We start from the raw sequence: 26,585 nt of genomic DNA on the forward strand, positions 1-26,585 counted from the left end.
GAATGCACATGCACAATATGTACATGTGTGTGTTGGGTCTTTCTGTAAAATGTCATTCTTTTTATGGATCACAGACAAAAATGTTTTAGAATACTTCTCTAATGTGAAGAGACAGGAGACATAACCAGCTCCTGCATGTCCTAGGAATCTGACAGTGTCTCAGAAAAACTGAGAAAAGCCTTGGGGAAGGGTGTTTCAAACAAAAATGTTATTAGTGGTGCATATTAATTGCACAAGATAATTATTTCATTTTGAAATCTCCAAACATGTGTATAACATGTTTTGATGGTATCCACCCTGTTACTCTCTCTGCCAAACCCTTCCCTACTAGCCCTCCTAATACTTTTATCTTTCCCCATCCCTTAGCTTCCATAGAAGAGAGAAAATATGCAATATTTGTCTTTTTGTGTCTTGCTTTTGCTTTACATGAGCATCTCCAGTTCCATCAGTTTTCCTGCAAATGACATGATTTTATTCTTCATAGCTGAATAACACTCAATTGTGTATATATGCCACATTCTATTTATCCATTCATCTGCTGATGGACATCTAGGCTAGTTTCATAGCTTGTTTATTGTGAATAGTGCTGCAATTGTGTGGGTATGCTGACTTTGAGTGCCTCAGGTATATACCCAGGTTTGGTATAGCTGGATCATATGGTAGTTCTATATTTGTTTGCAGGGGGGGGGACCCCTAACCTGTTTTCCATAGTGGCTGTACTAAGTTACAGTCCTACCCACAGTGTGTAAGTATTCCTTTCTTCCCCTCTCCTACTCTTCCAGCTTCACCAGAATTTGTTATTTTTTTCTTGCTAATTGCAATCCTGATGGGGGTGAGATAGAATTGCAATATAGTTTTGATGTGCATTTCCTTGACAGCTGAAGATGTTGTACATTTTTTCATATATTTATTGTCCACTTGTACTTCTTCTCGGAAGTGTCTGTTCAAATTGTTTACTCATTTATTGATTGGATTACTTGGGTTTTTTTTGGTGTTGAATTTTTTTAGTTCTTTACATATTATGGATATTAATCTTCTGTCAGATGAATAGCTTGCAAATATTTTCTCCCATCCTGTAGGCTCTCTCTTCACTGTTGATTATTACCTTCACTGTGCAGAAGTTTTTTTAATTTGAAGTGGTCTTATTTGTCAATTCTTGCTCTTGTTTACTCTTATTACATGGGAGTCTTATTCAGGGAATCATTGTCTATACCAGTCTACTGAATTATTTCCTCTGTGTTTTCCTATAGCAGTTTTCAAAGTTTCAGGTCTTACATTAAGGTCTTTGATCCATTTGAGTTGATTTTTGTATAGAGTGAGAGATAGAGGTCTAGTTTCAATCTCTACATGTGGCTATCCAGTTCTCCTGGCACCATTTGTTGAAGAGGCTGTCTGTCCTTTCTCTAATGTATGTTTTTGGCTCTTTGTTAAGAATCAGATAGCTGTAGATGAATGGATTTATTCTCGGATCTTCTATTCTATCTCATTGGTCTATATGTCTATTTTTTATGCCAATAAATGCTGTTTGTGCTATATTTTGAAATCAGGCATTGCAGTGATGCCTCCAGTATTGTTGTTTTTGCTAAGGATTATTTGGCTATTCTGGATCTTTTGGGTTTCAATATGAATTTTAGAATTTTTTCTAGTTATATGAAGAATGTTTTGGGCATTTTGATGAGGGTTATGCTGAATCTGTATATCACTCTGGATAGTAGGGTCATTTTAACAATATTAATACTCCAAATTTGTGAATGTAGGCAATCTTTCCATATTCTAGTGTCTTCTCCAATCTCTTTCTTTAGAGTTTTATAATTGTCATTGTAGATGTCTTTCACTATCTTAGTTGGGTTTATTCCTAATTTTTTTTAAAGGCTATTGTGAATGGGATTATTTTGCTGATTTCTTTTTCAGAAAGTTCATTATTGCTGTGTAGGAAAATGATATATTTGCATATTGATTTTTTATCCTGCTACTTTGTTGAATTTATCAGTTCTAAGAGATGTTTGGTGTACTCTAGAGTTTTCTAGAAACAGACTGATATCATCTGCAAACAAGAGATAATTTTACTTCTTGTTTTTCTACTTTTCTACTTTTTATTTTATATATATATATATATTTTATTTATTTTTCTTTCTTGATTTCTCTGGCTAAAGCTTTCAGTGCTATACTGAATAAGAGTGATAAGAGTGGACACCTTGTTTCATTTCTGATTTTAGAGTAAATGCTTTCAGTTTTTCCCCCATTCAGTGTGATTTTGACTGTAGATTTGCTATAGATAGGATTTATTAGGTTTAAATATGATCCTTCTTTACCTACCTTATTCAGGGCTTCTAGTATGAAAGGATGTTGAATTTAATAAAGGCTTTTTCTGCATCTATTGAGATGATCATGTGATTTTTATCCTTCATTCTAATTATGTGCTGTGTTGTATGCATTGAATTGTGTATGGTGAACCAAACTTGCATCCCTGAAATGAAGCCAACTTGATTATGGTATATGATCTTTTTAATATGATACTAATTGAACTTAAAGTATTTCATTGAGGATGTTTGGATCTGTGTTTATCAAGAATATTGGTCCATAGTTTTCTTTTTTGTTGTTGCTGTGTCCTTACCAGGTTTTGGTAGCAGAGTAATAGTAGTTTCATAGAATGAGTTTGTAAGAGCTGTGTGGAAGTATTAGCCCTGTTCTGAGGCTTCTGTGGTTAAATGTGGTTTGCCCCCTCATGGTTCATGTGCTAGAAGCTTGGTCCCTAGTGCAGCAATGCTGAAATGTGGTGGAACCTTTAAGAAGTGGAGCCTAAGCCAAGTGTGGTTCAAGGACAATGGTAGCAACTCAGCAAGATTCTATTCTCAAACATCTGGAGATGTAGCTCAGTGGTAAAGTGCCCCTGGGCTAAATCTCCAATACTGGAAGAGGAAGAGAAAGAGAAAGGGGAAGAAGAAAGAGAAGGGGAAGAAGAAGTAGAGCCTAGTGAGAGGGAATGAAGTCATTGGGGCATCATTTTTGGAAGAGATTAATGCAGCTGTTGTAAGGCACCAGATAGTTCTGGAGAAGTGGGTTCTTAGAAAGCGAGGCCACCCCACTACTTGGCCTCTTCTGCATAGGGCCATTTCCCTTTTTCCTTCTCTGCCATGTTATGATACAACCAAAAGGACCTTGTCAGAGGCCAAACTGATAAGGTTGGCTTATCTTGGATTTTGAGCCTCCAAAACTGTACATAAAATAAATTTCTTTTTTTTTATAAAGTTTCCAGCTTGAGGTCTTTCATGATACAAGTGGAAAAAGACTAAGACAGATGCTATTTACCTACATCCATTCATTACATGTATTAAAATCCCAACAAGCCTTTATATGGGTACTCTTTTTACCACCCTTATTCTACAGATGAGGGAAAAGAGGCACAAGCAGGATTCCACCATTAGATAGTGGTGGGGTTAGTAGGACTTCAGAGTCATAACTTCTGCCCAGGGACCTGCTGGGATTTTCCCTGGTCTTGAATCTCTTAGTCTATGTAATACTTCTGGAGCTACTAAAGTGACTCTTAGATGGTATGATGGTACCTACCCCAAGAAGTTCCTATCACTGCCAGGTTCAGTGGCACATGACTATAATATCAGCAACTCAGCAGACTGAGGCAGGAGGATTGCAAGTTCAAGGCCAGCCTGGGCAACTTAGTGAGATCCTCTCTCAAAATAAAAAATAAAGAGCCAGGAATGTAGCTCAGTAGTAGAGTAGCCCTGGGTTCAATCTCCAACACCAGAAAAAAGAAAAAAGTTCACAGCACTGTCTATCACCATCTCTGTCACACTTACTGATTGCCTGCCATGTGCCTGGGGCTAGTCTCACCATTTAATACACTTCTTTTCCTGTGTAACAATATTTATCCTTCTTACAAACAATGTAAGTGCCAAGTCTATTTTAGTCCAGTCTATTTTTAAAAAAGCTACGTGTCATAAGCTACCAAATTGCTTTTAAAACCACTAATGGGTAAAGCTCAGTTTGAAATTATTCTTTAACTGTAACTACAAAAAGATAAAATAATACATGTGAAGGGGTTGACTTAGCACAACATGAATATTGGCATTATGTTCTTAAGTGAAGGCCAGTCCTAATTTGTGAGTCCTAATTTTAATTGACATATTTTTACTGGTAAGCAAAAAATCACATCCATTTCACTGCATCCAGGGCATAGCTACATACAGTTTAAAAAGCACTCTCATATCCCACCTCACATGATTTTCACCACAATGCTGCACCTCAAAAGTTATCATCCCCATTTTGAAGCTAAGGTAATCAGGAATGAGGATTTCTGACTCAATATTGTCTGTCTGTCCCTCCCTTGACTCCCTCCCCTCCCCTCTCTTCCTCTCCCTCATTTTCTGATTGCAAAAGTAACATATCCAGAATCTGAAAAAACTTACAAGTACTATAAAAAATAAAAATTATTGTCTTGATGATAACCACATTTAACATTTTCTGATATTTCCTATTATTTGAATATTTTGAGTTTTGCAAAATTATAAAAGCAGGATGCCTTTATATAGTCCACCTAAGTCTCTCCAAGGGGAGACCAGCTGCTGATGAACATGCTGTTTACTAGCCAGACCTCCTCTTCCTCCTTTTCTTGTGTGCTCTTCAAAGATCAATGTAATTCAAGGTACAGGTGGGAAAGACGGAACCAGCAGATTCAAACATTTTGGGAGACCATAGGTTCAAAATGGAAAAAAAAACAAAACAAAACAAAAGTTTTTATAACTAGAATTTCTGAGTAAAAAGCTGGGACAGTTAGGTCAGTGGTGAGAACACATCTCCCTCTGAGCACTAGGAGCCACAAAGGGTTTCCAATTTTAACATGGCAGTTGATAACTTGGTCTGTTCATTTGAGGATGATGTCAGCACTAGAGCATTATTGATATATGCACTGAATAGAGACCTCAGTCCTGGCATTCAGGAGAGCAAGAACCCAAACCCAGAGTTTCAGTCTCTGCTACCTGTGCAACCTACAAATCCAATTCTGTCACCATCAGCAATACAAGCCCTACTTACATTATTTTGTTTATGCTTAACATTTTAAAAAAATTTTTTTAGTTGTTAATAGACCTTTATTTATTTTATGTGGTGCTAAGAATCGAACCCAGTGCCTCATACATGCCAGGCAAGTGCACTACTGCTGAGCCCCAGCCCCTAACATTTTTTAATAAGGATAAAAGCGGAGAAATCCCATGAAAATAGAAGGGAGACCAGTAGAATAGAGGAAGGGGATGGAAGAGAGGGAAAGAGGAGATACTAGGGAACAAAACTGACCAAGTGATATTGTTCTACATGTTCACGTATGAATATGTAAAGCTGAATCCCATTGTATTAATTATAATGTACCAATAAAAAATTTTTAAAAATTTATATGACATATTGACTTTAGATATAAGTCTATCCATAAACTGACTTTTGCATGGGGTTTGGTAATCTTTTTATATGTGTGTTTTGTATGTATTTATACATAAATAAATGGAATTAATAATCATAAAACCAATAAATTCTTGGAATGCCTCTGAGTAAAAATGCCTACATACCTATTCCATATCTACTGCATATACACAATGTATTATAGATTATAAAATACATATTGCATATTAGATAACAATAGAAATAAAAAATAGCAGTTATGAAGGCCAAAAAGACAAAGTAACTTATCTGGACATCCTGGCCTATGCAAGTCTTTTGAAACAGTTACCTGTGTAGAGAAAAGTATTGGAGTGTCCTCCCACCACGACATCCACACCCTTCACTTTCTGAGCGATGAGTTTATCCATTTCAAAACCAGAGTGCCCCAGTGCAATAATTTTGTTCACATTTAGAGTTTTTAGCTTATCTACTTCAGGTTGCAATGCAGCAATTTCATCTTCAAATACTAAATTCGCTCCTAAGAGACAAAATAAATAGTTTTGATTATATTCTTATTTTACATACTAACATGCTAAGTATATACATCTTAATTTATTTTATTGTTTTATTTCTCTGTTTAGTGGTACTGAGGGATTGAACTCAGGGCTTGCTCTACCATTGAGCTATAATCCCAGCCCTTTTTATATTTTCATTTTGAGACAGGGTCTCATTCAATTAACTAGATTGGCTTCAAACTGGTGATCCTCCTGTCTCAGCCTCCTAAATTGCTGGAATTACAGGTGTGTACCACTGTGCCTAGTGGACAACTTAATTTGTTAAATCTCTTCAATTAAGACTAAAATGTATTTATACATTACTGACAAATCCCGTAGGAAGCTAAAAAAAAACTTCAAATCCACATTCCCAGTTACTTTTACTTAATGTTGCATTAGTTTAAAATTGAGCTCAATCCCAAACTATGAGGAGAGCACAGACATGGTTTGTTTATCTCTTTTTATATGTAAACTTCCATAATGTCAATGCAGAAATGTCTGAGCATATAAACCTGATGTATATAGAAGCAGCTCCATGGCTGTGTTTGGAAACTTGGGATAATTAGCCTTCAAACATAAATCTATCAGCAAGCAGTCCTTGGATGCTAATTTTAACATGGCAGTTGATAACTTGGTCTATTCATTTAAGGATGATGTCAGCACTAGAGCATTACTGACATATGCATTGAACAGGGATCTCATCTAAACATTGCTGGCACTGGAAGTGTGTACATTCTTCACTTGCTGCTTATGCCTACACTCGGTGGTAATAAACAATCTCTTGTTGGTAAGTATGGGTCTGGCTGCTCAACCTGGTGCACTTTGGCTTCAAGATGACCAGTTCCTTAGTCTCTGTAGCTGAACCTCAACAAGTTCTGAGTTATTTGGCTCTGACTAGCATGAAGGTCACTGAAAATGCTGACACACTGCCCTAATGTTGAACCCAGTTCTCTGCTGCAAGGCAGTCCTCTAGTTGATCCAGACTCCTTACCCTAATTTCTAAGAACCAGCACTAAAATTAAAATGCCAAATTGAGAAAAAAAAGATTATGAAGTAAAAGAACATCCCATAAAGAAGTTTCAAAATGAAAGTCTGCAAATTCCAGCTTGAAAAATGTTTTTCTCCAAAGAGCAACAAGACTATTAAAAATGCATCCCTTGTTACATCTCCTTACACTGTGATGTTCAGGAGTTTCCATATGCTTCTGTGGAGTCCTAACGCCATGTCAATTCTACATGTGCAAATTATCATTGAAGATAAACGACACTACTGACATCATAACCAGACAATCTGAAAATTAGCCACTCAAAGTTGGTTTGGACTTGCTGTGTTTTCATAACTTATAAGCAACATTTAAAAATCAAGAGTTGCATCTGGGTGTGGTGGTGCACACCTGAAATCCCAGTAGCTCGGTGGGGAGGTGGGTGTTGCTGAGGCAGGAGGATTTCGAGTTCAAAGCTGGCCTCAGCAAAATCTAGGTAATAAGCAACTCAGTGAGGTCCATCTCTAAATAAAATACAAAATAGGGCTGGGGATGTGACTCAGTGATTTAGTGCCCCTTAGTTCAAACCTCAGTACCCACCTACCCCCACCCCCCCCCAAAAAAAAATCAAGAGTTGCAACAGCTTTGCCACCATAGTCTAACATGAGAAGCCTGCTTCTTGTTGATTACCCTAAGAAGCCCAAGGTTCTTTGGTCAGCCCTCTCTTAAGTCTCTCTCTGGGAGTCCCTTTAAAATGACAAGGTATATGCTCCTGCCCACACCTGCCCTCTCCTTCCTGCTCCATTTTCTCCACTGCCTTACCATTTTATGACACATTAAACATCTTCCTTATTATCTCACAGGCAGAATTACATTGCAGGAATTCCATTGCCTAATTAAAATAATTAAATGTGCTAGAAATACAAATTATATATCTGTAGATGCCTGGGTCACTAGGACTAGAAAAATTTGGCTTGATTAGGGGCCAGAGATCTATAGGAACAGCCCCTGCCAGACTTCACTTCTAGTTTTGAATGCACTGAATTAAACAAAGATACTTTCTATGTCAACAAAGCGTTCACTGAGCAGAAGGCATTATGTCTTTAAGAAGTAACTTAGAACATAGACTCAATGTCATCCTAAGTGCATCATTTGCCCAGTTGTTCTTATTTTTCCTACAATCCATAAAAATACTACCAAGGTCTGATTTAACCCATCTATTTTCAAGCCACATGTGCATAAAAGTAGAAAGTACCTGGATTTGAAAGAAAAGGGGTTTCTTTTGAAGTGTATCCAACAATTCCCACGGATTCACCACCAACAGAAAGTATTTTATATGGCAAATAAAGTCCTGCTATTTGAGATGCCAATGGCCCCTTTGCCTTAATGTTTGCACTAAGAATTGGAAAGTTGACCTCCTTGAGGAGTGGATTCATTAGTCCTTCTACGCCATTATCAAATTCGTGATTTCCCAGTGCCTAGATAAAAGGGGGAAAAAAACCAAAAAGAATTAGGTATTCTGGAATTTCCAATAAAAACATACTTTAAAAATATTATAGCCTAGTGGTTCCCCAAACTACCTAGGTTCTATGAGACAGACCCAGCAGCCAGATACTTCCAAGATTTCACTCAGGGATCCTGGAATGGACCAGGGACACTCAGATCATGAGCAAGTCTATCATTGCTCCCCCAGGTCTCAGCCCATCAATGAAGGTGCCATCAAAGTGCCCAAGGGTCACTGGAGAGCTAGTTGAAGCTGTCTCGCCAGTGCCTGATCTGAGGGGGCTCCAGAGTCTGCCTATGCCTGTCTCTGCCCTGCCTTTTCGTGTTCTGTTTTCTCTCATAGAACCACATTTCAGACCTAGCCCTTAACACGAACAGGACTCATCAAGAGGCAACTCAAAGGAATTGTCAGCAGAGACCCGTAGCCTCCTTCCTGGTCACACCTCTCAGGCCTTCATTCCCCCAGGTTCCCACAGCTGCTTCTTCCCAGGGACTTCCATGGTCCTCTAGTTCTGGGAAGGAAGCAGGATCCAGCATCCCCACACTTTACTGTGTGCCACTGGCTTCTTCCTTCCATCAGCTCTAGGCCACCCTTTCTTCCGTTCTCAGCAGCTTCACCTTGAGAATGAACTTCATGCTGAAATGACCATGTGACCTTCAGCAGGTTCTGGACCCACGCTGAGCACAAGGCTTCACAGGGAGCAGGGATGATTTCAAGCACCCTCTCCATACAGGGTCACATTCATGAAACATGACATGCCTCCTGCCTTTCCCAGAGCACTCAACACTCTCCTCCACTGCCTGCTGGATACACCCATCTCCCCTGGGCACTCACATGCTTGCTCAGACTATTCTGCTGACTTAGTACTCAAACCAGACAATCTCAAACTTTATAAATATCACATCCAAGTTTGCTTGTCTTTGGGTGTCAGCTGGGCAGAGCCTGGAGGCACTGGCTGGCTAGCAATCCCTTAAGCTAACAAGGCCAGAGTATATTCTTTTCAGCCTCACCCATTTCTTCCTAGCAAATTTCACACCCCACAATGGTATGTTTGTAGAGTTATTCTTTTACATCTGTCTCCTGGCTGGACCGGGTGCTGAGCCACCGTGGTCCACCCTCTCTGTCCTGCTCAGCACTATAGTCCCCTCTTGTGGCATGCAGGCATCCAATGACTACCAGTGACTTAAAGGGTTGTGCAGACATTCCCATGGGTGTATGTTTCTGCAGAGAAAGCAACACAACATCTGTACATTCCCACACAGCTGCCTCCCCTAGTAAATTCTGAATTTTTGAACTTGCCTTTTCCCTCATCTCTGATGACCTACTGATTTTTATTTCTCTTACTCTTACCTAATTAAGTTCCTTTCTAAAAACTGATCTAGACTTAAGGTTCTCCTAGCATTAGGAAATTGGTTTTGGGGGGAGGGTTGTTTGTTTATTTTTTTCTTCTGGTGCTCTCTTTGCACAGAAAATTTTCTCCCCATGGTGGAATAAATCTTCTTTGTTATAGTATAGTAATTATGTTGCTTAACTGTATGGTTGTTCTGTTTGCAGTGAATGTTTCTACTGTTCTTCATAAAAGATTATCCAACCTGTGAGTAACATTATATTCCTAGCATTTGAAATGGCTGAAGTTACACTTTTCACTTGTTTGTTACTTATTTAATGACTTCTCCTCACCACCCTACTAGAGTACAAGTCTCCTGGAAATAATGACTTTGATTGTCTTTTTCCTCCTAAACTCGTGGGGAGAGGAGCCCTGATCCATGGTGCTCCATGATGTGGACAGAAAGACTAAATGATCTCATTCACATTCACACCTTCAACCTCCAAAGTAAATTCTCCAGTCAGATTTTTTTTTTCCAATTTCTGGATTTGTATGTCAACTGACTATTTCCCCTCAGTGACTCCAAAGTACCCCAAACTTGCCAAGATCAAAGCCCCTTCTGGGTCCAAGATGCCATTGTGCACCCAGTCAACAAAGCCATAAAGCCTGGAGCAACTCATCTCTCCTTCTCCCTCCTCTCTTTCACCTCCTATCTGCTTCCTTCCCCTGCCCTAAATGCTCCTGTTTCTGTCCATCCCATTGCTCCTGCCTCACTGTAGTCAGTGCCTTTTCCCCCTGGTCTAAGGCAATGACGTCCTCGCTGGACTTTCAGCCATCCCCATTCCCTTCTCTAAACCACTCTTATTGCTGCTAGAATAATCTTTCTAAACTGCAAATCTGAGTTTGTTGATTTTCATCTGAAGGTCCTACAGAGGCACCTGTAGGATGAAATCCAACATCCAGAGGCTCAGAGGCTCTCTGAGCTCTGGTCTCGCCTTCCCCTGCAGGCTATCTCTAACACCTGCCTCCTAATGTGTGAGGCAACCAGGCAGAGCTGCTTTACTACTTATGAACAGTGAGTGGCCTGGGGCACATTCTGGCAGTTTCTTCTGAATGGGTAATGAATGAATAAAACGAAAGTGGTAATTAAAGTGAACTAGCATTCACTAGACACTTGCTGCATGCCAGCATAATGAAAAGTGATCTGGGCTGGGGGTGTGTCTCAGTGGTGGAGCACTTGCCTAGTAGGCAGGAGGACCTGGGTTCAATCTTCAGCACTAAAACAACAACAATAACAAAAGGTTTTCTACAGAAAGGCTGGTTTTGTGTGAGGTTGGTACTGCTATTGCCAGGCTCATTTTACAGATGAAGAAATTGAGACTTAGAGAAGTTAAAGGAACTGTTGGAGGTCACACAATTGTAAGTGGTGGAGCTGGGGCTAGAACCACTTCTGTTCCATTCCATTTATGAACCTCCATACTTGTCCAGAAAGGGCTTTGCCTAAGGCCCGGCACACAGAAATAGCAAGGTTGGTTGGTTGGTTTGTTTCCTAACAGCTTATAGTTTTCCATGCTTTCTTATCTTTGTCCCTTTGTATATATAACAGATAAATGACAATGGATAGGCAGGATAAGCTATTCCTTCTTCATGTTGTGCCTTGTTAAACCTTTGACTCCTAAAATCTGATGATGCCACTAGGAGACAGACTTCCCAAGAAGCTTTCCTGGAGGCTCTGAGTTTGATGTCTTTCTCTCTTCAACCCCATCCCTCTGCAGCCCAGCAGACTTCTCACTCACCCACTGAGTAGTCTGACACCCACCAGTCCCTGGAGCACAGGAGAGTGTATTGTTCAATGGCCAATGAACAGAATAGTCTATGTGTCTTTTCTTTCTCCTACAATTTTATAATTTTTCCACAAAGATTAATGCAGCAGAAAATTCCCTCTATAAATATTTATTTTCTTTAGACACTTGTATTTTTATTTCTTCACTTTGACTTTCTCCTACCTGTGTTTACTCTCTTGCACTTATTAGAACTTAATGATTCATAAGGTCTTCAGAAGGAGGATCATGCCACTCACCTAGTTATATCAAGTCCCCCCAAAGTGCAGGCACACAGCAGGTACTCAAGAAAAGGTTTAAATAGATGGATCTACTTATTCATTGATATTATTTTATTAATAACACGGAAATATACCAGAAAAAAGATCACCTAAAAGAAGAACATAAAGCAATAAAAACCCAACATACAGAGTAGATATAGTCAGTATGCACTAAGGATTAGTTCAAAGACCCTAAAGGATATCAAAATCCCTCATAGAAAAGTCCCTTCTAGGGCTGGGGATGTGGCTCAAGTGGTGGCATGCTCGCCTGGCATGCGTGCGGCCCGGGTTCGATCCTCAGCACCACATACAAAGATGTTGTGTCCGCCAAAAAGTAAAAAATAAATATTAAAAAATTCTCTCTCTCTCTCTCTCTCTTTTTAAAAAAGAAATAAAGAAAGAAAAGTTCCTTCTATAAAATGGCATTGTATTTGCACATAAACTATGCACATCCTCCCATAAATCATCTCTGAATTACTTATATTACCTATTAGAGGGCAAATGTTATTCAATAGTTGTTATCATTTAGAGAACCATGGCCAGATAAATATCTGTACATATTCAGACACAATTTTTTCCCAAATATTTTTAAGAGGCTGTTGATTGAATCTATGAATTTGGAACCCACAGCTAGAAAGGGCTGACTGTACTCTTGTTCCTCCTTTTTTGGTCTTCTCTAAAAAATGCTCACCCAACTTTATTCATGTGTGCTTGTAAATTTTTTATAGCTAAATTGTACTTGCTATTTATTGTTTAACCGTCATGTTAGGCAATGGATTTCCATGATCTTAAATCATATTCTCTTTCTCCTCACCCTTGTCTTTTGCTTTCCAAACATTGCATTTCTAATACTGACTCATTCATTCATTAACCCTATTTTATCCCTATAACAACCTTGTATATTTTTACTACCAACATTAAATTTAACCAAATGCACTTTCCTGAAATTTAAGAGTGGAGCCTAGCAAAATGGCCTTCAGTATCTCCAACACCAGAATCACAGAAATACAACATGAGCATCTGCTCCAGGCCTGGCTCTTTGCCCCCACCACTTTCTTATTACAGGACAAAGCTTAAAACACTATAGAAAAAGAAAAAGAAAAACAAACAAACAAACAAAAAACCCCCTGGTGCTCTTACATGAAAGAAACTTTCCCTACTCTCCATTGAGCCCAGCTGAACACTATCTTGCCATGTAAAGTCAAAGGGGAGGGGAGGGGAAAGGGGATAGGAAGGGGATAGGAGGGGCAACAGAATACAACAGACACTAGTGTGGCAGTATGTATAAACGTGGCTGTATAATCAACGTGATCCTGCAATCTGTACATGGGGGAATAATAAGAATTCATACCCCATTTGAAACAAATGTATGATATATGATATGTCAAGATCAATGTAATGTTTTGAGCAACCAATAAATTTCTGATGTTTAAAAAAATAAAATACAGATATTAAACTAACATTATAATACAAAGTAACATAATTAATGAAATACTGTTAAGTTACCCTAGAATTCATGAATTAAAACCAATGTATTTTTCTTCATTAAAAAAAAAAAAAAAACGTAAGCTAGGTGCATTGGCCCATGCCTGTAATCCCAGCAGTTTGGAGGCTGAGGCAGGAGGATGGTGAGTTCAAAGCCAGCCTCAGCAACTTAGTGAGGCCCTAAATAATGCAGGGAGACCCTGTCTCTAAACAAAATATAAAAAGGGCTGGAGATGTGGCTCTGTAGTTAAGCACCCCCAGATTTAATCCCTAGTACCAAAAAAAGAAAAAAAAATGTAACTGTGAAGAACAAAATATTCGATACTTTTGTGACTCAAAATCCTCTTGTTAAATGAAAAGTCTGATGTTTCTAACACCTTCTGCAGATATTTGTTAAAATTTACACTGAATATAGATAATTTATGAAAGTTCTTCAGCTTTGGAAAAAACTTCTGTTGACCAAGAGTAAGACCTAGCAGGTCATATGATTCACCAATAGAGGAATGAGGCTATTTTAAGACTTCTGATGCCAAGTTTCTTGTTTTGGTTATTAAAAAAAAAAAAAACCTGCAATTAGGAATAAAGGACAACTTGTGTTTAAAGTTTGGCTTTTAATCCACATGAGTTCTGTTACAGGCAAAAATCTACTTTCCTTTTAGGAGTAACCCACGTCCTTACTTGGAAAAAAACAGGTAATTATGAGGTGATCACATCTCCACTTATTTGTTTCCAATACACTATATACTAAAAATAATTCAAAATAGCATTCAAAGCTGGGTCTGAAATCCCAGCTGAGACAGGAGGATTGCAAGTTTGAGGCCAATCTTAACAACTTGGCAAGACCTTCAGCACCTTAGTTCAAAGTGCCCTTGGGTTCAGTTCAGTTCCCATTAACCCCCATCCCCCAAAGCATTCCATTATCTTTTGGATGCCAAATTAAATGAGAGATACCTGACTCTCTGAACTTTTTTCCTGTCCATGGCAGATACCAATTGATTGAGCTAGTCTTTCCCATGGAGTTTAGAAGGAGCCTCACAATCCTTTCCTATCTAGACAATGCAGGGAGCAAATATCAATCAACTAGAAATGGCACTTGAGGTAAAATTATTTTCTATCCATTCACTAAGAAAATAATTGTTATCTATTTCCTGGCTTTTAATAACAGTAAAATAGATCTTTAGCAAGTAAAAAAAAAAAAAATACTAGAGGCAACACTTTTAAACAAACAAACAAAAAGTCTTTCTGACTTGATCCCATGGATGGGATGTACAACCAAAGGCAGCAGTCATGTTGAAACTCTGTTGCCAGACCACACTGTCCTCTGATTCAGTGGGTCAGACATCTATGGTTTTTCTTTACCACGGTCTGCTCAGGTGGAGCTGCCATTTATCCATCTATTCTTTTCACCTACAAATAAAGTCTCACATTGTTATCGAGGAAATGGACAGGAAGAAATGGTGAGAACCAGCTCAGGGTGTGAATAAGAGAAACAAACACACTTATGGTGAGAACAGGTCGGAGCTGGTGGCTGATGCAGGATGAGGATCAAGGCCTGAGCCCTGACGCTGGTTGGAACGGCCTGCAAAAGGGGACACAGGTCGGTGGCCACTGGATTGCTTTCCATGGAAGACTTTTATTATTCTGGAATATTTTAGAGAAATCTTCTGACTTCATCAGTTACAGGTGTTGATCCCCAAACCTCTCTATTATTAAATAATTAAACAATACATTAATTCATCCCCCAAGCCTATTTAAAATGTATCTAAAAGAAAATCCACAGTGAATATTCATTGAATGAATGAAGAAGTAAATAAGTAACTGGTAGGGAGAAAAAATAAGTAAAAAGAAACAATTCTGGAGTTATTAGGCTGTAAGCCTCTGGTCTAGGTGGTCTTATCTGTGAGATCCAAAATTCTACACAATATCATTTTCTATGTGTGTTGTAATGAGAAAAAAAGGGTTACAAAACATAGTCATTCTTGTCTCAGGTACCACGCAGAGTTCTACTTTGAAAGCCTTTGATAAGGAAGCATAATAACCACAGAAAAATGAAAAATAATTTTAGCAGGAAACTGAACCATAAAAGGCAAGCAAGCCACAAAGCCCCTAAAGCTGAGCAAACCTCAAAGGCCGAGAAGCAGTTAGACTGTCTCAGACAGCCTGCTTTCTCAGCTGGGCAACGTATGTCCCCAAACAAATATAGGTGTGAGGAGGGCTCAGCGACCTAGCTCTGAGGAGTTCCTGATACAGCCCCGTTGGTCTGTTTGCCTGGATCTGTAGCAAAACTTTCATTCCAAGTGTTACCAGAATTTTAAATTTTTTTTCCAAATGTTGGGAAGACTCCCCTCTTCACGTTTGGCCTCCCAGCTCGAAACAAAGCAAAGTGGGTCACAGACATTATGAAAACATGCAGGCCTGGGAGGGGACATGGGAATAGACACCTGATACCCTCTCTCTTTTCTTGTTTCAGGAGATTCTTTATGGAGTTGACTGCAGCAATTTTGTAGTCACTGCTCCTTTCCTCCATTGTCATCATAGCTCCCCACCCCACTCTGTGCACTGGCCAGAGTCCCCCTGTCAGGTCAACCACTGGCAGAGAATACTTATCACAGTGATCCCATGGGGGAGACACTCAAGACTCATATCATTCCAGGTGTTGGAAACATGGAGAAAGAGAGAAGTATTGAGAAGCCCTATCCTTTAATATCCTCCCACCCCATAGCCAAAAAGGCCAGATGCCTCTCATCCTGCCTCACCCCACAGTGGTCTCCTTCTCTATCACATTCCTACTGCCTGCTCTGCTGTGTCACCCCTCCCCTGGAACACTCTTGAGTCATCTAGCCAGTCCATCAGCCACAGATCCACCCAGCTCGAATCCCATCACCACAGGACACCAGAATGAGCCTCTCAAAACATGCTCTGCCTGCCTCTAACTCCTGCTTTAGGTCACCCCAGGGCTGCCTGCTTCCCGCCAAAATAAGTCCCAACTCCTTGGATAACACACAGACACTCCCTGATTTCCCAGAAATGTTCTGAGCTGCATCATTTTTTTTCTGCCTAAACTTCAGGTGCCCTCAGTTCCAGAAACACTAAATCCTCCTGATGCACTGAGATGCTTCCTGGAGACCTCCACGGTACATCCACGGCACATCTCTTGGGTGCATCCACCGTGCCTTGCACCCTCATCCCTAATAGCACCTGTCCGGGCTGTAGTCATCTGTTCACACATCAACTGTCCCTGGACCCCTGGTGACACCAGACAAACAGCTGGCACCAGTCGCCAACAGATGTTTACTGAATGAGTAACAAAACCACTCACTCCACCCGCTCCATTTTACTCTATGATTTGCTGTGTGAGGCATTAAACCTTTTCAGATGGCAGGATATGAAATAAACTTAGTAAATGGCCATATCTCTGTGGTAAAATGAGAGAAACCAAGTTGCTAGGAAACAGGTGAAAAGCTTAGCCGACTACATCCCAATTCGCAGCCTGACCTCCCAGCAACCCCTCTCTGGACCATTGCCCGGGTTCTCTTGTTTTCATTCCCCATGTTTAAACTTGCAACTTACCTTCATATTTCTACTAATATCCTGCTAGCACTTTCTAGTGAATGGAGAATATTTGGGGGGGGGGGCGGAAATAGCTTGTTGAACTGTTCTGTGTGCACTGCTGGTGTGTGTGTGTATGTGAACATCACTTTGATTTCACAGTGGAAGTTAGCAAGAAGATGAAATTTTGTCAAAGTCTTTTTTTTTAAATAAATCTGGTAAGGTGACCAATTAATTGTTCTATCAAAGGACACCCATATCTGAATCAGAAAGGGGACATTTCATAGCCTTGGTCTTTTGTTCCCAGAGGACTATAAAAATTTTAAATAAAGGAATTTCAAAAAATAAAATTTTTTTCAAAGGCAAAAAGAAATATTAGCAGTTCAGACTGCTACCACAGGTGAGTTCCGTCTAGTTTGTGTATTAACTCGTTCAATCCTTATAAGGTGTAAGGTGCATGCTATTAGTTCCTCTTTTTATAGATGGGGAATTGAGGCGCAGAGCTCCTACAACTGGCAAGTGGCAGAGCTAAAATTTGAGCAAAGGTAAGTGAGGGTTTAGCAGCCAGTATCTTAACTACTCTGCCAAATTTGCTGCTAATGTATGTGCATGGAAGAGATAGGAATCACTTATCTTCTCACTAGTTTCTCACAAGGTTCTAAGAAGGCAAGTAACAATGCCACAGCACTTGTCCTCAGGAAGCTAGAAGGGCAGACAGGGATCTAGCATAACTTTAGCACAACCCCCGCCCCCTCCACCCACATATACATAATCCATGGGAACTGTTGGAAGAAATATGTGTGAGGATGAAAGCACGTGCTGCTCATCAAGCTCAGAGGACAAGCTTCAACAACATGTGGTTGCTCAGGGAAGGTTCACAGGCAAATCACACCAATGGTAGAAACAACGGAGGGAAAGAAAATGAATGAGGGAATGAAGATAAGAAGATTAAGCATGTCAGGAAACAAAGAAGACTTGATTTAAGAGCTGTGGAGTATGCATGATATAGAAGAAGAATTTTTTTTTAATCTACAGAAATCAATTGTGATAATGTCAAAAAGCTATATGTGAGAAACCTGAGGCACATTTATTTGGCTAGTCACTTATATACCAGCTCATCTGTTCAGGACTGGAGGCCGAAGTCAGCCCTATAATGTAAGGCTTAAGGAGAGAGTCTAGACTGTTACACAATAGGGCTCACTTGCCAGTCACTCAGGGGCACTCAACAGCATCTTTAAGATGGAAGGATTCCAAATTATATTTGTTTGATTGATGTATTACTTGCACTCTTTTTTGGGGGGTGGGGGGCGTGCTGGGGATTGAACTCAGGGGCACTCAACCACTGAGCCACATCCCCTATTTTGTATTTTATTTTGACAGGGTCTCACTGAGTTGCTTAGTGCCTCACTTTTGCTGAGGCTGGCTTTGAACTCTCGATCTTCCTGCCTTCGCCTCCCAAGCTGCTGGGATTACTGGCGTGCACCACTGAGCCCAGTCACTGTGGATTATTTCTGATGCTGGGCTGCCCTCATGCCCACAGTTCTGGGTCAGGGTGTGTTGCCCTGGAATGGCAGAAAAGATCTTGGGCTCAACCTAGTTTACCTGCTCACCAATACTTGCTGTAAAATTGAACCAACAAATACTGAACAGAAAGCATTTCATGTTTTCTGTATCTATTGAAAAGAACCGATATAGAATATACAAAATGTGCACATCATTGTTACATTTAGAAATTTTGCTCAACTAAATCAGGTCCCCACAGGTTTAACTACCTTTCTGAAGGATTAGAGGATTCCAGCTAATGTTCAGATGTCATTCATTAATCAATTATTCAAGTGAGAGAAAAGAAGTGTTAAGATAATTTTCAAATTCTAGTTATGTGGCTGAAGGAAGTAAAACACTAAAGGAATTTACACAGCTCTCAGATGTATTTGTGAGTGAAGTACAGAAAGTTCCCAGTACAATATTTATTTGGTTCTTTCCCATTTTTAGTTAATAAAACACAGATGCTAGGACAAGGACAAGATGAACTGAGAAAGTGCCTTTGCTCTCCCACCCCACCCACCTGAGCCCAGTCTCATCCAACCCCAGAGTCTGGGACTCAGAAGGGAACAAAAGAAGCAGAGGCCTGTGGTCACAGCCCCTGTTGGGATCTGTTCCCATCTCTGAGGCGTGGAAACCACAAACTTCTAGACACTGGCAACTTCTAAAGTTTGAGCTTTGGGGGAATAATTACTTCCCATTCTTAAAAGCAAAAAAAAAATCCCATTACATGGGTTTGATTCTTGACACTGAGGAAAACCAAAACAAAATTGAAAACCAAAAGCCAATCAAACAAAAAATGATTGCCACGAATAACTGTTTGTCAAGCTTTCCAAACAAGCATTGCTAATTTGCCTTCCTCCAAACAGGACTTTGTTATTGAAATAATTCTAAGAGTTTCCTTCATATGAGAGACCTTGCAACACTTGAATGTAAAGTGACTTCTTTTGTAGGGATTAGTTATTTGAGAAGAAGAAACTTGCTCCCTGATGATTTGGGCACAGATGGTAAAGATGAGGCCCCCATGTTTATCTTCTATGGACCAGACTTTTACCTCAAGCATTCCCATGTGTAAGTGTTAGAATTCAATCACTTATGCTATGCTGTTTCCCTGTCTCCTTCAAAGTTTTTACCCAGCCTCCGTGTAGTTATCAAGGACTCAAATGGGTGTTGCAGCATCTACTATAATTTGAACAATGGGTTTCACCCTAACAGGTCTTATTCACCATCCTTAGCACTTAGCACAAAGCCTGGCACATGGTAGTGCTGAATGAAGATCTGTGACTGAATGAATAAATGAGTCTCAAAGACCAAAGGCTGGAAACTGGGCTGCTTCTCCTCCTGTTCCTTACGCCATCATTTTTGCTATTAACACTGCATAGAGAGCGTGCACCACTGCGCTAGACTGTTCTCTCTCTCTCTCTCTCTCTCTCTCTCTCTCTCTCTCTCTCTCTCTCAATCTCTCTCTTTCTCTTTCTTTCTTTCTTTCTTTTTCTTTTTCTATTTGAAGAAGGTGGGGATACAGCTATTTTCTTGTGGAGAGAGTTTGTGTCTTCTCCCAGGTACCTCCAGTTGTTCCCTGTTTCCAAATGAGGGGTCCCAGAAAGCTCTCTAATCCTCTAATCATTTGGTCTTTCTAGTGACTGGCCCCATCTTGAGGGTCTCCATGGCTCTACCCTAAGTAATCTCATTAGCTTAAACCCAGGTATTATCAAAGGAGCTCACTGTGAACACCAAGAACTCTTAGGAAATTTCTTAGGTGTTATGAGCTCTGTGACAGGATAGTCATATTTTATTGTATCAGTCACCCTCTACTCAGAAACCCCACTGTTTACCATAACAAGAGAGGTCTAACTTCTCAGGTGGCCAGTAAGACTTAGACAACCTCACCTCCCTTGATTTCTGCCACACCACTCTAGTCTAGGCTGGTTCATCTTGCAGACTCCTGCCTGGACACCTGTGGCTCATACTGCTGCCCCTTCAGGAATGGAAACATCTCACTGAAACAAAGTTCTTTAGGATTCCAGGTGTTCAGACATGTACAGAGCCTCTGAGACAAGCAAATACAACGTATGTGAAAAACTACTGGCCTCCAGAGGGGACTGGCATAGCTAAAGATCATAGATTTCCTTCCTTCCTTCCTTCCGGAACTGGGATTAAGCCTAGGAGGGCTTTACCACTGAGCTACATCCCCAATCTTATTTATTTATTTGTTTATCTGAATTTTGAGACACAGTCTCATCAAGTTGCTTGAGGCCTTGCTAATTTGCTGAGGCTGGCCTTGAACTTTAGACCATCTTGTCTCAGTCTCCTGAGTTGCTGTGATACAGGTGTAAGCCACTGTAATCAGCATAGATTTATTTCTTAAAAGGCCAAGAGAACAGTAACAATCTCTGAATTTCCAGTGAATAGTGCTGGAGGTGCAAACTTCAAATTAGCAAACTACTATACAAACTTTCAAACACACCAACCAGAAGGAAAAAAAGATGAATTAAACTACACCAAATGAAGGATTTTCTTTTTAATGGAAGACATCATGATAGATATGGCATAATTGGAAGATAATTACAATGTCTAATACTGATCATAAATAATAACTAGAACTGCTAAAAATTAAGAAAAATAAAGCAAACATCATTTTTTTTTCTTTTACAATACAGGCAATTGAATGCAGGGCCTCACTCATGGTTGGAAAGCAATAAGCTACATCTTCAGCCTGCTCCAAAGTCCTGCTAAATTGCAGAGGCTGGCCTTTGAACTTGTGATCCTCTTTCCTTAGCCTTCCAAGTAGCTAGGATTACAGGTGAGCACCACCATGTCTGGCTAAGCAAGACTTATCTAAAGAAAAAGACTAGAAGATGTGAACAATTAGGGAAGAGAAAACCTAAAAAGTCAACCAACATATCTAAAGTTGTCCCAGTTCATTAGTTATTAGAAAAACACAAGATAAAAAATTTGAAACAGGAAAACTGAATTATGCTATGAAAAATGAATAAATATATAGGTATTTACATGTTTTGCTTGGGTTGCAGGGTAGGCAGGAACTCCAGTCATTCAGAAAGGAAATGTGGAAGTCCCGAGTCAAGTACTATATACATGTGCTCTGTGACCAGCAACTTTGCTTTTGGGTACGGATCTCAAAGAAATCAAAGATATCTTGCAGGAAGATATTTGAAGCAGCCTAATTTGTGAGTCAGGTAAGGTAGGATAGAAGATATTTTAAAATAGGTAGAAAAGAGTCATAGAGCAAGGAAAGGAAAAATATTTTTTGATTTAAAGTTCCACATACTACTTTTCCAGGCCTATCTCTCCCCAAACCAGACTCTCTCCCAGTCCTGTCACTCCCAAATTTTGGGGAAATCTGTAAATCTCAAGGTTAGCATAAATTTACCAATTTATGATAATTATCTTGTGCACTGTTAATTAGCCCCCCCCCAAAAAAAAGGCAAAGAGAAATATGCTATTTTGAGGAACTGCCAATTTAGGTGCCTTTCCAGTGTTATTATTGATCAGATAATGGAGACTATATCAGTCTAAGGATCTGCACAGTGAACAGACTGTCAGAAACTGTCTTGTGATCAGACTGATGTCATCCTTAAATACCTTTTCATGCCCACCCATCATCCAGTTGCCTTTAAAAAAAGAGCTGGAGACTCCCAAAACCCATTTCTCACCTTCAAGATGGCCTGCATTCTCTCTCTTGAACGTATATTCTTGGCTTTCCTAAATAGATCTCTGTGTCTCTAGGGACACATGCTGAAATTCTTTTCTATCATGTGTGTCAAGGATCCCCTGATCCTGGGTCAAATACTCCTCACTCTCCAAGGAACTCCTTGCTACTCTCTCCTGGAGATAATCTTTTCTCTGGTGATTCAGGGAAACTATCTCTAGACTGGCATTGGCTGCAGTGGCTGGGTAAAATACATGACCACCATGGAGCACTGCACACAGTGTTATATAAGGTACTGGCAAATGCCAAGTGATGTGTGTGAATTACAAAAACAAGTTAGGAGAATAGAAACAGAATAAGACAAGAGGACTGTTTATTTACATAATTTTAAAATATAAGCACATAAAGGTTCTACAAGTACACACAGAAACAAAGCCATATAAATCAAACACATTAGACTGGCTGCCTATTTAGGAAGTGGGAATTGCAGCCAAAGACCTATTCAGTCTAACTGTTCCCTGAGTGTGTTAAAGGCAGGGGACATGGTCCCCAACCTGGATGCAGGGTCAAGCACTTGGGAGCAGAAAGTGGGCTCAGCAGCCAGAGCCTCAGAAGCGGGAACCAGGTAAATAAAAAGCCCCTTCTGGGAAGCCATCAAGACCCACGGATAGTTATCTTCCTTATAGACCATGGGCAAGAATCTCACCTCTGTGAGTTCCTTCAGTTTTGTGCTTTGAGGAGATTTCATAAGGCACTCAACGAGTAAATATTAAGAATAGTTAGACAGTGGGATTTAGGAAAGATGGTGGAGGGGAGGCAAGTGGTGGTTTGTGCCAGACTGTCAGAACCAGATAAACTGACAGATCCAAATTCAAACCTTCTATTCCTCACAACTTTGTCTCCCAGGGCATATGGAACTAACCTTTAGAGAGTGCTTACTGTGAGCCACAGGAGGATAGGGCCTTTGACATTTATTCTCAGGTACTTCTCACAGAAATCTTACATGGTAGGGATTATCATTTCTGTTTTAACAGTTGAGGAACAAGAGGCTCGGTGATGTAACTAGGCTAATGTATACCACTGGTACATCCTCTGTCTTCCACATTCCTCATGGATCTGCTAAGACAGCCACACCAACTAGCAAAGTCTGTCACCCTTCCCCTAGTGTTCGGCCAAGTAGCTGAGTCCATGGGATCCCCAGGCTTGCCCTGAGGCCTCCACAGCTATCAGAACTATTCCAGCTGCTTGCAGAGGGCCATGGCAGATCTTCCTCTAGGGCACTTCTGGGACTAAGCTAGATTCCAGGGGCTTTATCTTCCACAACCTCCAGTGCTTAGATGTGGCTTTTCTAAACCAGATCCCATGTACAGGAAACTGAAAATGCCCTTCATAGCCTTTTTCCACCCTGATCCGAAACTCCAGTCTCTTGATAATTGAGACATAGCAGGTGGCTACAATGGAGAAATGTTTGTAGCAGAATACAACAAATTCCCTGAAGGTTATTATAATATAGCAAGATAACAGTAAAAACAAAACAAAACAAAACAAAAACAAACAAAAAACAACAACTCAAAGATGGAATACAGCAGAGCTGTATCACATGATGTAGCAATACAAGAACTGGGATTTTGCTGGGTATGGTGGTGAATGTCTATAATCTTGGAGGCTCAGGAAAGTGAGGCAGGAATATTGCAAAGTTCAAAGCCAGCCTCAGCAACTGAGTGAGGACCTAAGCAATTTATCGGGACCCCTGGGTCTCAAAATAAAAAGGGGTGGGGTTGTGGCTCAGTGGCTAAGCATCCCTGGGTTCAATCTCTGGTATAAAAAAGAAAAAGAAAAAAAGAAAAGAACTGGGATTTTATGCAGGTCAAATCATTTTTATCAAACATCCATAAACTGTGCAGAGTAAGTCCTGATGGAAAGCTATCAGGAATATGGCCATGAACCTTGCCATTCAACCTCCTCCCCACTTTACTCCCTGCCAATGTTGTATAAGGAGTCTGTTTCCTCAGGCCCCAGTCCAATTACTTTGAACAATATTGAAAGAAACTAATTTCATTCCACAAAAAGTATTTTAAACATTCACAAAATAGATGAGATGCAACTTGTAGCAGATCACTCTAGATTCACCTGTCTTGTCATCAACATTTGATATGATGATCAACATCATGAGCTCAATATGGTTTAAAAAGTGAAATATTCTTATTAGGAAAACTAGGAAGCTTTCAATTTTTTTTTCACCAAAGGGAGCTTACACAACTGAGGAGGAAAAAGCTGTTTTCTGTGATTGATGTGTGAAATCAAAATAAACTCATTTAAGGTTTATTCTACTCCTCTGGAAGGAAGTGGAGACTTAAACTAGTAACAATTCAATTATATAAACATTTAAGTTGGCATTATTGTTTGCAAAGCATCTGGAAGATCTAGCTGTGGAAATAGAAAGACAAAGAGACCAGAGAGTTCTTGACAAAGATGCTGGTGAGCACCCGGCTCCCAACTCTGGAAATTTAGGGACCTGTTTGAATGGCTGCAGCTTTGGGTATCCCCAATAATCTCTAAACCAACAATCAGAACAAAGGGAACTCTTTCCCCTTCCCTCATCTCTCCAAAATAAGCTTTCTTCTTGGGGTGGGGGTATGACTAAACAACTATGCCCTCTATCATCTTTTCCTGTCCTCCCTTTTCCAAGTATCCAGAAGTTCTCCTGACCTCTGAGCTCTTCTTGTGTAAAGTGTACTTACCGTCAGCCTTCTGCGTCCCAGCCTGGACCACACCTTCCCTTCCCTTCCATACATGACTTCACAAATTCCTGGGAATTTTGCTCTGTTCTTCCTCTTCCAAAACTCTTAAGTTGTCTTGTTCCTAGCTTGTTGTTTGTTTTTAACAGTGTGGTGGATTTCTTTCATTGTAGACTAACATGAGGTTAAACTTGGCCCATGGCTTGATTTAAAACAGCCATCACCATACATACATCTCAGTTACCCCTATCTATTACTGTGTAACCCCCTTCCTGTCCCTTTTCTAGAATTTGGCCCAACAAACAAAGCATCACATTTTACAAAATATTTGGGAGGGTGGACTAAACTCTTTACATGTTTTGAGAGCCACTTGTCTCTTAAGTTGGGCTCTCTTCCTAAATCTCTGCTGTCAAACTGATTTTATTAAAATCTCAAAGAGTTTCAGCATTTTGGTCCTCTCTTAAGTTTCTTTCTTTTGAACCTACACTGCAGTGTGTCTGATAAATAACAAACATTCCTAGAGACCATATTCTATACAGACAATGCTTTGAGGCTGTAGGCTGAGACACAGGGAGTAAATAACGTGCTTCAGGTCACAGAGAAAGTAGCTGAGCCGGAAATCTACTCAAGGCTGTGAGTTTATTATGCTCAAGCTTCAGGGTCAAAGGACCGGGTGTCCATTCTTATTATTTTCCTCTTGGTGCTGGTGACCTGCATCATTTACTTAGCTTTGACTCTCAGCTTCCCTTTCAATAAAATTGAGATAAGACATTATTTGAAAAATTCAGCAGTAAATGAGAGAAATGCGTGAGGGCCCTATTCAGCCCTCAGTCCTCAACAACTGTCAAAGCCCTACAGGCAGACAGGGATCCCGCTCCTATAAATAACCCCATCTCATACTGAGGGCCCAAACATCAGTTTAAGACTTTTAAGTCTGAAGTCTTATACCCAATCTACACACTGCTCAGAGTCTAGCTCTTGCCACGCAGTGCCACCGGCTCCTTGTCCATCTGGCAACTCTCTGGGTCTGGGACTCCTAACCTGGGAGCTCTTACCATGGCATCATAGCGCAGAGCGTTCATAAAGTGCGCCACTTCGGAGCCCTTGTACACAGTAAACCAGATGGTGCCCTGGTACTGGTCCCCAGCGTCCAGCAATAGCACGTTGGGTTCGGTTTGGCGGATCTGCTGCACCTTGGTGAAGAGCCTCGCCACACCGCCCACACAAAGGCTGGCGTTGCGGCACTTGCCGGAGTCCTTGCTGGTCTGCTCCAGCCGGCTGTGCACGTCGTTGGTGTGCAGGATGGTGAGCTCCCAGGCGCCAGCTACGGGCCACAGCAGTGCGTCCAGCGCGAGGAGCAGCAGCACAGTCGCTGGCGCAGCCCCGGGATCCATGGCTGCGACGCGTAGAGCCAACGCGACTGCGTGCTGGCCGGGCGAGTGCCGGCGAGTGCAGGCCAGTAGCCGGGGCCGGGCTAGGCGCCCTGGCTGAAGGGGCGGGGCCGGGGCGGGTCCTCCTAATGCTCCGAGGCCCACCGGGAGGGCTAGACGCACGCCCGCGCAGTCACCCGATCCGACCCTGGCACCTGGAGCCCGGGGCGCCGCCAGGGGCTGGCAAGAGTTGCCTAAAGGAACAGTGAGGAAGTTGTTCCGGGCGGTGAGCGGGCACCGGCAGCGATCCCGGGAGCCTGGGCACCGGCAACCCCACTGCTGGTGGTTTTCTGTTTCCCCGGTGCGCGGAAGGAATTG

The 26,585-nt window shown here is 40.8% G+C and overlaps 1 protein-coding gene across 1 annotated transcript in view; it reads right to left on the minus strand.

Moving 5' to 3' along the window:
- The window catches only part of Nt5e (5'-nucleotidase ecto), a 47,388-nt gene extending 21,117 nt beyond the window's left edge, over positions 1-26,271 (minus strand). Inside the window, exons 1-3 of the mRNA XM_026411278.2 lie at positions 25,893-26,271; positions 8,177-8,399; positions 5,735-5,923 (exon numbers count right to left, since the gene is read on the minus strand). Of these exons, the coding sequence (XP_026267063.2) occupies positions 5,735-5,923; positions 8,177-8,399; positions 25,893-26,231 (751 nt within the window). The 5' untranslated portion in view covers positions 26,232-26,271. The remainder of the gene's footprint in view (positions 1-5,734; positions 5,924-8,176; positions 8,400-25,892) is intronic.
- Positions 26,272-26,585: the final 314 nt, after the last annotated feature.

The sequence above is a fragment of the Urocitellus parryii genome, chromosome 8 (genome assembly GCF_045843805.1).
Source record: "Urocitellus parryii isolate mUroPar1 chromosome 8, mUroPar1.hap1, whole genome shotgun sequence".
Lineage (NCBI taxonomy): Eukaryota > Metazoa > Chordata > Mammalia > Rodentia > Sciuridae > Urocitellus > Urocitellus parryii.